The sequence below is a fragment of the Vipera berus genome (assembly GCF_964194415.1).
Source record: "Vipera berus genome assembly, chromosome: W".
In the NCBI taxonomy this organism is placed as follows: Eukaryota; Metazoa; Chordata; class Lepidosauria; order Squamata; family Viperidae; genus Vipera; species Vipera berus.
Genome location: NC_138210.1, coordinates 34344269 through 34359492, shown reverse-complemented (window position 1 = coordinate 34359492; position 15224 = coordinate 34344269). Strand labels below are relative to the sequence as shown.

Below are 15224 nucleotides of genomic sequence, written 5' to 3'. Positions count from 1 at the left end.
CATTATTTCTGGGTGTTAGTTCTATAAGGTGCTGTAGGGCTTCATAGAACCGGTCAATTTCATCCTCTTCAGCACCGGTGGTTGGGGCATAGACTTGGACTACTGTGATATTGAATGGTTTGCCTTGGATTCGAACTGAGATCATTCTGTCATTTTGAGGATTGTATCCCAGTATTGCTTTTCCTATTTTTTTATTGACTATGAAGGCTACTCCATTTCTTCTGAGGGATTCTTGCCCGCAGTAGTATACCTGATGGTCATCTGAATTAAATTCACCCATTCCTGTCCATTTTAGTTCGCTGATACCTAAGATGTCAATGTTTAGTCTTGTCATCTCTTGTTTGACCACGTCCAGCTTTCCTTGATTCATGGATCTTACATTCCAGGTTCCTATGGAGAAAAAATCTTTACAGCATCGGACTTTCCTTTCACCACCAGACATATCCACAGCTGAGCGTCCTTTCGGCTTTGGCCCAGTCGCTTCATTCTTTCTGGCGCTACTAGTACTAGCCCTCTGCTCTTCCCCAGTAGCATATTGGACGCCTTCCGACCTGAGGGGCTCATCTTCCAGCGTCATATCGTTTTGCCTTTTGGTACTGTCCATAGGGTTTTCATGGCAAAGATACTGGAGTGGGTTGCCATTTCCTTCTCCAGTGGATCACGTTTTGTCAGAACTCTCTGCTATGACCTGTCCGTCTTGGGTGGCCCTGCACGGCATAGCTCATAGCTTCATTGAATTACGCAAGCCCCTTCGCCACGACAAGGCAGTAATCCATGAAGGGGTATATATATATATATATATATATATATATATATATATATATATATATATATATATATATATATATATATATATATATATATATATATATATTATAAAGAAGAAGTCAACAGGTTAAGTTAAACACTAATCTTCAAGTCCCTCTCTTAACCATCTGTTGTTGTATTTAGTGCCTAGAAAGTCCACAGTTTCCAGTCTCTCAAAGTTTTGTAGTCCATTATCTGTAATCAAAGCAGTTAATTTCGCCATCTTTGCTAATTCACTCAATTTCGAAATCCATTCTTCAACAGTTGGCATCCCTTTTTCTTTCCTGTGCTTGGCAAGTGGAACCCTCGTAGCCATTACCATGTGAAGGAATAGCACCCCAGATTGTTTTTCAATTGGCTTGTCCATCATACCTAAAAGAAAAGCTTTAGGTTTCATTAATATTTGTATCTTAAATATTTTCTGCATTGTCATTGTTATGTTTATCCAGTATGTTTCCACATATTTACAAGACTACCACATGCGATAAAATGAACCTGGATTTTGAGTACATTTCCAGCACTTATGAGAAGTCCCTTTATATATTTTCGCTAGTCTACCTGGGGTCAAATACCAACGATACATCATTTTATAAAAACTTTCTTTCAAGCTATAATTTAATGTAAATTTTAGTCTATTTGTCCATCCAGTAGTAGTCCATCCAGTAGTCCTCAATGGTACTACATCCACATGGAGAGAAGTAAGCAGTGCGGTACCACAAGGCTCCGTCTTAGGCCCAGTGCTCTTCAATATCTTCATTAATGACTTAGATGAGGGAATAAAAGGGGAACTCATCAAATTTGCAGATGACACTAAACTGGCAAGAATAGCCAACACGCCAGAAGACAAGCTTAGGATCCAAAAAGACCTTGATAAACTTGAACAATGGGCCCTGTCTAACAAAATGAGTTTTAATGTGGAGAAAAGCAAAGTTTTGCATTTAGGCAGGAAAAATCAAAGGTTTAAGTACAGATTAGGCGAGACCTGGCTCAAAAACAGCAACTGTGAGAGAGACCTTGGAGTCCTAGTGGATGATCACTTGACTATGAGCCAGCAGTGTACAGCAGCAGCCAAAAAAAGCTAATACAATCCTGGGTTGTATAAACAGAGGCATAGAATCAAGATCACGCGAAGTATTAGGACCGCTTTATAAAAACCTAACAAGACCACACCAGGAATACTGCAACCAATTTTGGTCACCATACTATAAAAAGGGTGTTGAGACCTTGGAAAAAGTTCAGAGACGAGCAACTAAATTCATCAAAGGCCTGGAGACAAACATAAGAAGAACGGCTGCAGGACTTGGGTTTGGCTAGTCTAAAGAAAAGAAACGAGTGACATGATAGCAGTATTTCAGTATTTGAGGGGCTGCCACAAAGAAGAGGGTGTCATACTATTCTCCAAAGCACCAGAGGGCAGGATAAGAAACAATGGTTGGAAACTGACCAAAGAGGGAAGCAACCTGGAATTAAGGAGAAACTTCCTAACAGTGAGGACAGTTAACCAGTGGAACAGCTTGCCTTCAGAAATCATGGGAGTTTCCTTTTTAATGTCCAATCCTTTTATCTGCAGTTCATTTCTAATTATCCTCGTTAGGACTTCTAATGTCAATATAAACAGTAATGGAGATAAGGGACAGCCTTGCCGTGTTCCCTTTTGTATTTGAAATTTCCTAGATGCTTCCCCGTTTATAATTACTTTTGCTTCCTGATTAGTATAAATTGCCCTTATTATATTTGTGAATTTTTCACCCATAGCCATATATCTAAGTTGTTGATATAAAAACGACCATTTAACATTATCAAAGGCCTTCTGGGCATCTAAGAATAACAACACCATCTGTTGTCCTCTATGTGATTCGTAATATTCTAATGTGTCCAATATTACCCTAATGATGTGCTTAGTTTGCCTTTTAGCAAGGAAACCATTCTGATCCACATGTATAAAATCATTTAGGAACCTTTTTAGTCGCTCTGCTATAATTGTTGTAAATATCTTGTAGTCAGAATTAAGTAGAGATATAGGTCTGTAATTTTGAATTAATGTATGATCGGCATTATCTTTCGGGATAAGGACTATGTTTGCCTCAGACCATGACTTAGGAATTCTTGCTTCTTCCAAGACTGCATTGAACACCTCCAATAAGTGTTGTACTAAAATATTTTGTTGTTCCTTATAAATTTCTATCGGGAGGCCATCAGGACCCGATGCTTTATTATTTTTTTGTTTATTAATAGCCGTTATCACCTCAGACAACCTAATTCCTTCATTCAACATATTTCTAATTTCCTCTGTGACTTTGGGTAGTTTGGCTTTTTGGAAACAATCCTCCGCTTTCTCCTGACTATCATCTTTATATAATTGCCACCCAAAATCTCAAATCAGAGCCTTCAAGGTATAACAGCCTTGAATTTTTTAAGCTTATGCAATCTTTTAACCATACCAGACAACAAACATTGTAATATAATCTAAAAGCAGGCAAACCTGGACCTCCTCTATTTTTAGAATCTTGTAGGAGCTTGTATTTAATTCTTGGTTTTTTATTCTGCCAAATAAATTTAGATATGTCTTTCTGCCACTGTTTGCAAGTGGAATCTCTAATCAATATCGGTATAGTCTGGAATAAAAAATAACATTCTAGGTAGTACATTCATTTTAATTACTGAAATTCTTTCCATTAATGACAAATCTTTTTGCCTTCTATTTAAATCCAATTTTATCTCCTTCCATATTTTACCATAATTATTTTTGTAAAGCTTACAATTTTCCTCAGTAAGAGTCACCTGCAAATACTGTACCTTTTTCATAACTTTAAAATCAGTTTTAAATTCCAATTTCCTCTGATCTTCCACATTGATATTCTTAGTATTGTTGTCTTTTATTTATTTTTAAACCCGCCATTTCTCCAAACATTTTGATCTTCCTCATAACATTCAGTGTTCTCTAGCGGGTCTTGCACAATCAATACCAAATTGTCAGCAAATGCATGTAATTTGTAATTATGCACTTTAATTTGTAGTCCTTTTACTCTGTTATTTTTGTCTAATATCTCTATTTAACAGTTCCAACACTAGAATAAATAATAAAGGGGATAAAGGACACCCCTGTCTTGTTCCATTTTGGATTTCACATGGTTTTATAAAATCTCTATTCACTGTGATCTGAGCTTTCTAGAGTATATAGATGGACTTCAGACCCTGTATAAAGCTCAATCCAAAGTCCATTTTTCCATTACTTTATAAATAAAGGCCCAGTTCAAGTTGACAACATCCAATTTTGATTAGACACTTCACAGCTATATTCTATCTTACGTTTCTGAGCAGTTTCTGGAAATTTATCCAGTAAGAATCATCACTTATTAAACTTGTGTGCCGCCTGATTGTCAGTGACCCTGGGCAGCTCACAACAATCAAAGAAATTAAAATAAAATCAATAAAAGATAAAAGATGGCATGCATGATGAACCAAGTGGTTTTACTCTTCCTCACCAAAGGCCTGGGTGAAGAGCCAGCAAATCCTTCATTTACTGGACTTCAATTTAGCAGTCTCTTAATGGAAATCTCATTACCATTTTACATGTGCATAAAATCCCATTCATATTTATACATGCATAAACTGTATATAATAAAAAGTATGCTGTACATATGTATTATGTACTAACTTCAATAAATAGAATGTGTTCTTCAGACAGGGTTTATCTGTGCCTGTTAAGCAGCTGGGTCTCTTCTGTAATATGTTTTTATTAGACGTTTTAGGTAATTATATAAAGAGAGAAGGAAAAAGAACAAAAGGGACAAAAGAAGAAGCAAGGGATTTACAAATGTCATAAAGATTATAATTTTCTAGAATATAATTAATTGATGCTGAATAATGGAATACATTATATCTTCTTAAAAGCTTGAACATCAATTGTAAGCTCTAAGCAAAGCATAAATATCAAGAACCATAGTTAATAGTAGTATAAATCAGGAAATGAAATTTGTGAACAATGGTAAACTCAGTCCATACTACTAAAAGTCTATTCTACTTTAGAAGTCCTATAAAGCTACAATATAGACTTTATGCAGTCCTGCTGGTCATTGACTGTATTTTATTAGTAAAAAATTATGCAGAAAGGAATCCAAATTTTGGTTGTGGTATAAATTAATGTATTGATTTATAATTGAAGAATGGTCTCCAGTTTGAATTAAATTCTGTTTCAGATTTGAGATACACAATTATTTTAGTCATTGAGGCATACACCTACAATGAATTAAACTTGACTGTTGAAGCATCTATTCCTAGCGTCTCCTTCTGTTCCTTACTCAGTGTGTCACTGGCTTCAAAGTCTTATTTAGCATATTTGCTCACCTGAGAACCTGGTTACAAATCACACCAAAACAGTCCTGTGGAGTTGTAAAAACAGTATAGATCCCTAAAATGCTGCTTTTCACTCTCAGTTTAGAAGATCTTTGTAGAAGATTAATCAATAGTTGCTGAAGAGTTCCAGAAAAATTAACAGGGTTATTCTTTTGTCTTTCCTGACATCTCTCATCCACCACACTGACCAGAGCAGAGTATTCTGGAAGCTGAAGACAGATGAGGCAAATGCACCAAGGGGGCTGAGGCTGCAATTACAATAGGCAGTAGTGTGATCTAGCAGGTGTATAAAACTGGAACAAACAGAAGAAATTGCTTAATAGTGCTGTAGTCATACATACCGTGTTTCCCCGAAAATAAGACCAGGTCTTATATTTTTTTTTGCCTCCAAAAGAGGCACTAGGTCTTATTTCCGGGGGATGTCTTACCCGCTTACCTCAGGACCACCGCAGCCAGGCCTCCCATGCCCTGACACCTGTTGTGCTGCCACCCGACTTCAGCCGCTTGTGACAGGCCATGTGGTGCTGGTGCTGCTGCTTGTGGCAGGATGGCATGTTGCGCCAGTGCTGCTGCTTGCGGCAGGATGCCATGTGGCATGTGCCGTGGCACACACAAGCAGTGGCACTGGTGCAACGCACCACGCAGCTCCTGCGAGTGGTGGTCCTGCTGCAAACGACCACAAGCGGCCGCAGAAGTCAGGCAGCGGTGCGACAGGTGGGATGTGGGAGGCCTGGCTGTGGCGGTCCTGAGGTAAGCTGGTGTAGGGCACTTGGGGCAGCTCCCCCCCACCCGTGCCCTAGCTTTTTACGTGTGCGCCTTGCCCCACCTTGTATAACCAGATGGAGGGCTTATTTTGGGGGTAGGGCTTATATTAGGTGCACACATTAAGCTATGGGTTGTTTTCGGGATAGGTCTTATTTTCGGGGAAACACAATAGCAAGACTGGAACGTGTGCCTTCCTGTTTTATAATTTAGACTGATCTCTCCAAATTGGTAAATGTCAGTTTTTCTGAACTTCAGTTCTTATGACTAGAGGATACCAGATTGAGAGAAGTTTCTATATATTCACCTCTGAAAGTAGACAAACAATCCATCCTGGTATGTCAGGTGAGAAGCTGGACTTACATAGTAGTTCTCTCTCCAGTATTTTGAATGAATATTCTGTTTGACATTTTTTGCTGTGGCCCTATGTATGCACCCTATATCCTTAGATTGTTAATTCATTTACTGGTCTTACAATGAAGATTCTCAGTCATCCAGGTAGAGTTGTCTAGAAGTTGAGTCAAGGCAACTGTTTTTTGTTTGTTTGTTTGAAACATTTTGTTGCTTATCCAAGTAGCTTTGAAAGATAAGCAGTGAAACATTTCAAATAAAAAAAGAAAAGTCCAGTTGCCATGACTCAACTTCCAGATTATTGGTCTTACATTGAATAATTTTTTAAATTATTTCTTGAAGGAAAGGAGGAGAGAAATAGTTCTCCAAATGTGTCTGTAAGCATGGGGTAAAGTTACATGTAGACATTTTCTGTTCTACCTTTACTAAGGCCTTTTTTTCTCGTTTTTCTATTCCCTGGTGCCTTGCCTTATGTTTGCAGTAGGTCTTGGTGACATCACACAGCAGTTGAATCAGAGTGAGCTGGCTGTCTTATTGAACTTGTTGCAGAGCCAGACAGACCTAAGGGTTCCACAGATGGCCCAGCTACTCAACATCCATTCAAACCTTGAGATGCAGCAACATCTAGAGGCCCTTAACCAGTCAATCAATGCACTTAATGAAGCTACCACCACTCAGCAACTGCAGGATTCTCAGAAAGTGCCTGAAGAGGAAACAGCTGCTGAGGAACCATCCCCACCAGCCGGTCCCTCTGAAGAGCACGCCACTCCAGAAGCGGCAAGCACTCAGGGAGACATGCAAAGCATCCTGGCAGTTTTGCTGAGCCAGCTAATTAAAACCCAAGAGCCTGCAACAAACACAGAGAATAGGAGTGAGAAGAACAGTGATCTGTGGGGGCCACAGAAAACCCCCACTTTGCCTCAGGAGGAAACTGCAGGTAAATAATTGTGACACCCCCTTGCTCCCAGGACTTAAGGGGGAAAATTATGTGGGTCTTTCCATGTGGTAAATAAAAAACACTTTGAATATTCTTTAACCATGCCTGGTAGTCATCTCTGAGTGTGTGTGGAATCTGGTGACAGCTTTGGGTTCCTGAAAATACTGGTAAAACCTTGAGCAGGTTGTGTACTCTTGTCCCCAGCTCCCCTCATGTAAAAGAATTTTCAGAGTGTAAGTTTGGGAAGTCTTGGCTTGTACCACATTAACTTGAAAAGTGATTGCTCAGATACTCATGTCAATTTTCACGTATGTGAAAGCTAGTGTGGTACTGAGAAGGCTAGGTCATGGTCCTCCTCATTACTGCCCTAGCTTTGTGCTTCGAAACCTTATGACTATGAGTTAAACCTGTAGTTAATGTTATTCAAATTAAATATTTAAGCCCTTTAATGAAGGTGAACTTAAAATTGGTGCTGATCTGTGCCGAGGAAAGGATTTCAAAAGAAGTCTGCTCTACTTTTGAGAGGACACAGATTCTCCCATTGAGACTGAGGCTTGTCCCATCATCTTGCCCTTCTTATGGACAAAACTACTGTGGTCTAAACTGAAGTAGAAATGCCAGGTGCTTAGTCTGAACTAGGCTAAATTTGGTGGAGAGGGTCCATTCTTATTCAGCTATACTGGTTTGGGATATCAGCAGTACTCCAAGGTAACTATGGGGAGAATCCCTACATTTTACCAGAACAGAAATGAGCAGCATATTACTTGGTCTCTTGTACAATTGGATCAGTGTACATTTCTTTCTTTTGGGTATTCCATATGGGCTTTGATTATGGGAAGGGCTATTGTATGTTCTACGTGGAATTTTCTGTCTGTAATATTCTTCATAGTGAAAATACGTTCATTTGTTTAAAGGAGTATATTTAGCCATTTTATTTTCAGAGATAGTATTTGAAAATACTATGGGCAATGACTGCTAACATTTTAGAAGATGGAGGGACTCAGCACCATATTTTTGGGGTGGGGGGGACACCCTGCCTAGATCTTTGCAACTGACTGTGACAATAAACAGAGAAATGCTTATCTTGTACATGGGTCTCAGAATTTGGATTACTTTGATGCAGAAATTTGTTTTGCTTTTGTTTACCTCTTTTAAAGCTTTAAAAAAAGCTTTAAAGCATGCACAGTAATGTCATACCTAGTACTGTTACCCTGATTGGCACTGGCTCTCAAACATCTCAGAGAATTTTTGAGTCCTGTAATATGAAATCCTTTTTATGTCTGATAATCTGGAAGTTATTCAAAGAATGTGCTCTTCCCTAAGTTTGGCTACTTCCTATATATCTGTGTCTGAAATGTTTGATGTTTGTTCACATGTACTTATGAGATGGTGTTTAAAAGAAGTAACCATTCCACACAGCCTGTCATCACATTCTCCCACCAGAGAAGAGACCCCCTGAGCCTCCTGGACCACCACTGCTGCCACCACCCAATCTGACTGAAGAAAACAACTCTAGTGCAGCTCAGGAGTTGAACCCGGCTGTGACAGCCACTCTCCTCCAACTTTTATCTCGGCAAGAGACAGGGCTGCTGAGCCACCCAAAGCAGGAACCCCAAGTTGTAAGGCCCTTCTTGGAATACACCAGGTCACAAACTTCATCCAGGACTTATACCACCGTCAGGCGTGAGAGCTGCAATTTGGATATTGATGAAAGAAATTTCAACCAGACTATAGCAGAGACATCATCATCACCCATGGGGAAAAGTAGGACCTTCCTGGGTTTCACAAGTGACATCAGAGAGTCAAGCAGTTACCAGAGCGCAGGACCAATTCAATTCCCTGGTGACCAGGACCTCCGTTTCACCCGAGTCCCCTTAGGGATACATTCTGCTGTTGGGCAGTCCTTCATCAAAACTGAAGGGAGTAATAATACACTGGTACACTCAGAGGCCAAAATTCATAACAAAGAGGTGGGAGTAACAAAGGCTCATTTGAGTGACACAGGTACAAGTCACACGTAGGGAAACGCAATCCAGTCCACTGCTTATGGGAAAGCTTTTCGTGGGCAGAATAGAGTACCTCCCAGAGGAGGAGAAGGGGTACCTTACTAAAATGACTAAAGAGGTGGCATGGGGAGGGGTATCACTATATTCTCTTGACCTTAGAGCAACTAGTTTGATGGGCAAGACCATTGACCACCTACCATAGAAATGGTTTATTGTTGATAACTTTCCCCCCTTTTGCTCACCAGGCTGCTGCTGTTTCTTTCCCCTCAGGGCCTTTAGAGTGAGAATTCTTTAGCCTTCTTGTGACATCATTCCATTCTCCCCCAAATCTACTGATTTGGGTTTGATATGGTGAGTTTTGCTACATTGAGATGGGGGGAGGGGGAAAAGGAAAGATTCCTTGAAACAATAAATTGAAAACATGAATGTGCTTGCAAGACTTGAGCCATTATTTCTGACAGCCCACTGAAAATCTGGATCAGGTGAATTGGTGTCCTGGTCTATCCATGTTGCAGAATGAGGACTTAGAATGAGCTGTACTGTTTCAGATAGCAGGTGGAGAAATCCACATGTGGACCAAGAGACAGAAATTTGCCCACCTGCAGGTAGAAAATTCATATTGTGCAAAGAGATACTAGGCCAGCCCACCCTTGGCTGTATTCATTTCTTTCTAAAAACAAGACTGTGCCTTTATGGAAAGAAGAACATTTGAAAAGTGCAGGTCAACACCTTCAGTCACTCAACCAGCTTATTCTACAGCTCATGTAGATCTAATCTTAAGTATTGCAAAGTCCATGCATGTTTTGCTTTTCCCTTGCTTTCTGAATTTCAAGATTTGTGAGATGGTGCCTACATGCCTTTTATACTTAATTAGGAGAACTTTGTTTATGTTATATAAGTCTTGGGATATTTTCACGCTTCTTATTTATAGTTCCTTTATGTGAAAAGGCAGGATGCTACGTTCTTCCAAGGGTAACCTGTTTCCTGGTTTACTGTGAAAATCCCTGTGCTGTTATGTTCACATTTCAAACATTAGCTGAACTAAGTTTCTGTAGTGTCCATGAGTCCACTGACTTGTGGATGGAATGATTTTTTTAAATTTTTCTCTCAAGAATGGAAAGTGTCTTTTTGTTGTAGTTCATACAGCCCGAGTGAATGGCTAAAATAAAATAAAAACTATGAACTTTGTAATTCTTAAATTATTGGAGTGGAGGGTATTTAATACTAAAGTGAAGGAAACCTGAATAGGTTTATTTTTCTCAGTCTTTAAAAAGTACAGTCACGTGAAAAACAAAGTACACTTTCTGTGACTTCTGTGGTTTTACGTATCAGGAGATAGTAAAAATCGTCTGGTCCTTAGCAGTTCTTAAAAGTAGGTAAATACAACCTCAGATGCACAACAACACATGACACATTACACCATGTCATCATTTATTTTACAAAAAGAGCCAAAATGGAGAAGCCATGTGTGAAAAACTACAGGTGAAACTCGAAAAATTAGAATATTGTGCAATAGTTCATTTATTTCGGTAATGCAACTTAAAAGGGGAAACTAATATATGAGATAGACTCATTACATGCAAAGCAAGATTGTTCAAGCTGTGATTTGTCATAATTGTACAGCTCATGAAAACCCCAAATCCACAATCTCAGAAAATTTGAATATTGTGAAAAGGTGCAATATTCTAGGCTCAAAGTGTCCCACTCTAATCAGCGAATTAAGCTATAACACCTGCAAAGGGTTCCTGAGCCTTTAAATGGTCTCTCAGTCTGGTTCAGTAGGAATCACAATCACGGGGAAGACTGCTGACCTGACAGTTGTGCAGAAAACCATCATTGACACCCTCCATAAGGAGGAAAAGCCTCAAAAGGTAATTGCAAAAGAAGTTGGATGTTCCCAAAGTGCTGTATCAAAGCACATTAATAGAAAGTTATGTGGAAGGGAAAAGTGTGGAAGAAAAAGGTGCACAAGCAGCAGGGATGACCGCAGCCTGGAGAGGATTGTCAGGAAAAGGCCATTCAAAAGGGTTGGGGACTTTCACAAGGAGTGGACTGAGGCTGGAGTCAGTGCATCAAGAGCCCCCACACACAGACGGATCCTGGACATGAGCTTCAAATGTATTCCTTTTGTCAAGCCGCTCCTGAACAACAAACAACGTCAGAAGCGTCTTACCTGGGCTAAAGAAAAACAGACCTGGTCTGTTGCTCAGTGGTCCAAAGTCCTCTTTTCTGATGAGAGCAACTTTTGCATCTCATTTGGAAACCAAGGACCCAGAGTCTGGAGGAAGAATGGAGAGGCACACACTGCAAGATGCTTGAAGTCCAGTCCTTCTGCAGACGAGCTTTATGGGGATGCTGACTTCATTTTCCAGCAGGACTTGGCACCTGCCCACACTGCCAAAAGCACCAAAACCTGGTTCAATGACCGTGGGATTACTGTGCTTGATTGGCCAGCAAACTCGCCTGACCTGAACCCCATAGAGAATCTATGGGGCATTGCCAAGAGAAAGATGAGAGACCTGACAAAGATGAGAGACCTGACACCGAACAATGCAGAAGAGCTGAAGGCGGCTATTGAAGCATTCTGGTCTTCCATAACACCTCAGCAGTGCCACAGGCTGATAGCTTCCATGCCACGCCGCATTGAGGCAGTAATTGCTGCAAAAGGGGCCCAAACCAAGTACTGAGTACATATGCATGCTTATACTTTTCAGAGGTCCGATATTGTTCTATGTACACTCCTTGTTTTATTGATTGCATGTAATATTCTAATTTTCTGAGATTGTGGATTTGGGGTTTTCATGAGCTGTAAGCCATAATCATCACAATTATGACAAATCACGGCTTGAACTATCTTGCTTTGCATGTAATGAGTCTATCTCATATTAGTTTCCCCTTTTAAGTTGCATTACTGAAATAAATGAACTTTTGCACGATATTCTAATTTTTCGAGTTTCACCTGTAAGTACACTTTATGATTTAATAGCTTGTAGAACCACCTTTAGCAGCAATAACTTGAAGTAATTGTTTTCTGTATGACTTCATCAATCTCTCACATATATGTGAAGGAATTTTGGCCCAGTCTACAACATTGCTTCAATTCATTGAGGTTTGTGGGGATTTGTTTATGCACAGCTCTTTTGAGGTCCCCCCACAGCATTTCAGTCGGTTTGAGGTCTGGTCTTTGGGCCACTGCAACACCTTGATTTTCTGTTTCAGCCATTCTGTTGTAGATTTCCTGGTGTGCTTGGGATTATTGTCCTGTTGCATGACCCAATGTCAGCCAAGCTTTAGCTGTCAGACAGATGACCTCACATTTGACTCTAAATACTTTGATATGCAGAGTTCATGGCTGATTCAATGACTGCAAGGTGCCCAGTTCCTGTGGTTAGCAAAACAAGCCCAAATCATCACCCCTCCACCACCATGCTTGACGGTTGGTATGAGATGTTTGTGCTGATATGCTGTTTGGTTTTCACCAAATGTGGCACTGTGCATTATGGCCAAACATCTCCACTTTGGTCTTGCGATTTGTTCAGATGCAGCTTTGCAAATCTAAGCTGTGCTGCCATGTTTTTTTTTAGAGAGAAGAGGCTTTCTCCTGGCAACCCTTCCAAACAAACCATACTTGTTCAGTCTTTTTCCTAACTGTACTGTCATGAACTTGAACATTTAGCATGCTAACTGAGGCCTGTAGAGTCTGAGATGTAACTCTTGGATTTTTTGCAATTTCTCTGAGCATTGCACTGCTGACCTTGGGGTGAATTTGCTGGGATGGCCACTCCTGGGGAGATTGGCAACTGTCTTGAATGTTTTCCACTTGTGAATAACCTTCCTCACTGTAGAATGATAGACTTTAAATTGTTTGGAAATGGCCTTATAACCCTTCCATGATTGATGGGCAGCAACAATTGCTTCTCTTAAGATCACTGTTGATGTCTTTACTCTTTGGCATTGTGTTAACACACACCTCAATGCTTGAGACCAGCAAACTCCTAAAATTTTGGCTTTAATAGAGGTAGTTGCACTTGGTGATGATCAATTGATCACTTGATTAGCAGCACCTGGCTGCTACTTAGCCTCTTCATACCTATCGAAGCAGTAAGGGTGTACTTAGGTTTTCACACATGGCCTCTCCATTTTGGCTTTCTTTGTGTAAAACAAAATATGACATTGTGTAATGTGTTGTTGTTCATCTGAGGTTCTATTTACCTATTTTTAGGAACTACTAAGGACCAGATGATTTTTACTATGTCCTGATACATAAAACCGTAGAACTCACAGAGGATGTACTTTCTTTTTCACATGACTGTAAATGCTGCTACCTCTTATATCAGGGGTCTTCAAACTTGGCCCTTTTATGACTTGTAGACTTCAACTCCCAGAATTCCTCAGCCAGGCACGCTGGCTGAGGAATTCTGGGAGTTGAAGTCCACAAGTCATAAAAGGGCCAAGTTTAAAGACCCCTGTCTTATATGATAAAAGTTTTCAGTGTTTGAGAAGACTTCTTGCACCATTCTTCAATACTTATTTTTAATTCTTCTGTTTTCATTTTTGTTTTAGTAGTTTCACTCATACTAATTCATTTTCAATTTCATTTTTTTTGCTCCCTCTCCCACATATAGATCTTTGTGAAAAGTTTCACTGGAGACTGTATTATGCTCCAAGATTTCATAATTCAGCATTATGGAGAGACATACTGTAATTTCTTAGTAACATATCTCCATCTTGCCCCAATCCCAATTCTTTTAAATTGAGTTTTCAAAGGGAGAGGTGTGCCAGAAATTGAGAGGTACAGGGAATTGTGACAGTTGCTACAGATCATTCATAAATAAAACTTGTACTTTTAACTGCTTTCATATTGTAGAGAAGAAAAGCTGCAATATTTGGGGAAGCACACTGTTGCTGAATATGCCTTAAACTTGATGAGGGAATGATGTCATAATTGGAAGCTGAAAGGGGGGGATCATTAAGTTCAATACAGGTAGTCCTCAACTTACAACCATTTGTTTAGTGGCCAAAGTTACAACAGCACTGAAAAAAGTGACTTATGACCAGTCCTCGCACTTCAACTGTTGCAACATCCCCACAGTCGTGATCAAAATTTGAGTGCTTGGCTAGTGGCATGTAACAGGTGCAGCATTCCAGGGTCATCTGATCACCATTTGTGACCTTGTCAGCTGGCTTCTGACAAGTCAGTGGGGGAAGCCAGATTCACTTAATGACTCCATGATTCACTTAACAACTGCAGTGATTCATTTAACCTTGGCAAAAAGCTTGTAAAATTGGGTGTAACTCACTTCACCACCACCTTGCTTAGCAACAGAAATTCTGGTCACAATTGTGGTCGTAAGTTGAGGACTACCTATAATATGCCACATTATATTAGAAAACTACTGTTTTTCTCCATTCTTCAAAGTGTAGAAAGTTTGCAAAATTCAAAGTGTAAATGTTGTGTGTACTTTTAAACTGAATCTTCAGTTCATACTTAATGTGCAAAAAATTATATGTGTAGAGTATGGTAAATAAAAGGGAGGGTTATAATATATCCCTTAAAAATATATTTTTAAGATCACAAATGCTGTTCACACTTGGTACTGTCCAGGTTTGTGTCTTGCATGTGCTTTGCAGAGTTGGAAATCAATATATTATTTGCCTATACTTTATCTATATATTGTATAGGAAAGATCAGTGAACAAACTGTCCTTCAAGGAAGGCACTTGTCATCACTGATCTGAACCTTAAATGAATTTGCCAGAATACAGATAGAAGTCCTCTCTCATCTTTGTACACTGGAATTTTGCAGGCAGCAACTGCAATATTTTTCCTCCACCCAAGAATAAACATGGTCTTAAACATACCAAACTAATAATAATAATAATAATAATAATTATTATTATTATTATTATTATTATTATTATTATTATTATTATTATTATTATTATTATTATTATTATTATTATTATTATTATTATTATTATTATTTTATTTATATACCGCCCTTC

The 15224-nt window shown here is 39.4% G+C and overlaps 1 protein-coding gene across 1 annotated transcript in view; it reads left to right on the top strand.

Moving 5' to 3' along the window:
* LOC308676564 (cyclin-dependent kinase 12-like) overlaps positions 1-9311 on the top strand; it is a 175625-nt gene extending 166314 nt beyond the window's left edge. Inside the window, exons 13-14 of the mRNA XM_081342441.1 lie at positions 6761-7213; positions 8633-9311. Of these exons, the coding sequence (XP_081198567.1) occupies positions 6761-7213; positions 8633-9234 (1055 nt within the window). The 3' untranslated portion in view covers positions 9235-9311. The remainder of the gene's footprint in view (positions 1-6760; positions 7214-8632) is intronic.
* The last annotated feature ends 5913 nt before the right edge of the window (positions 9312-15224 follow it).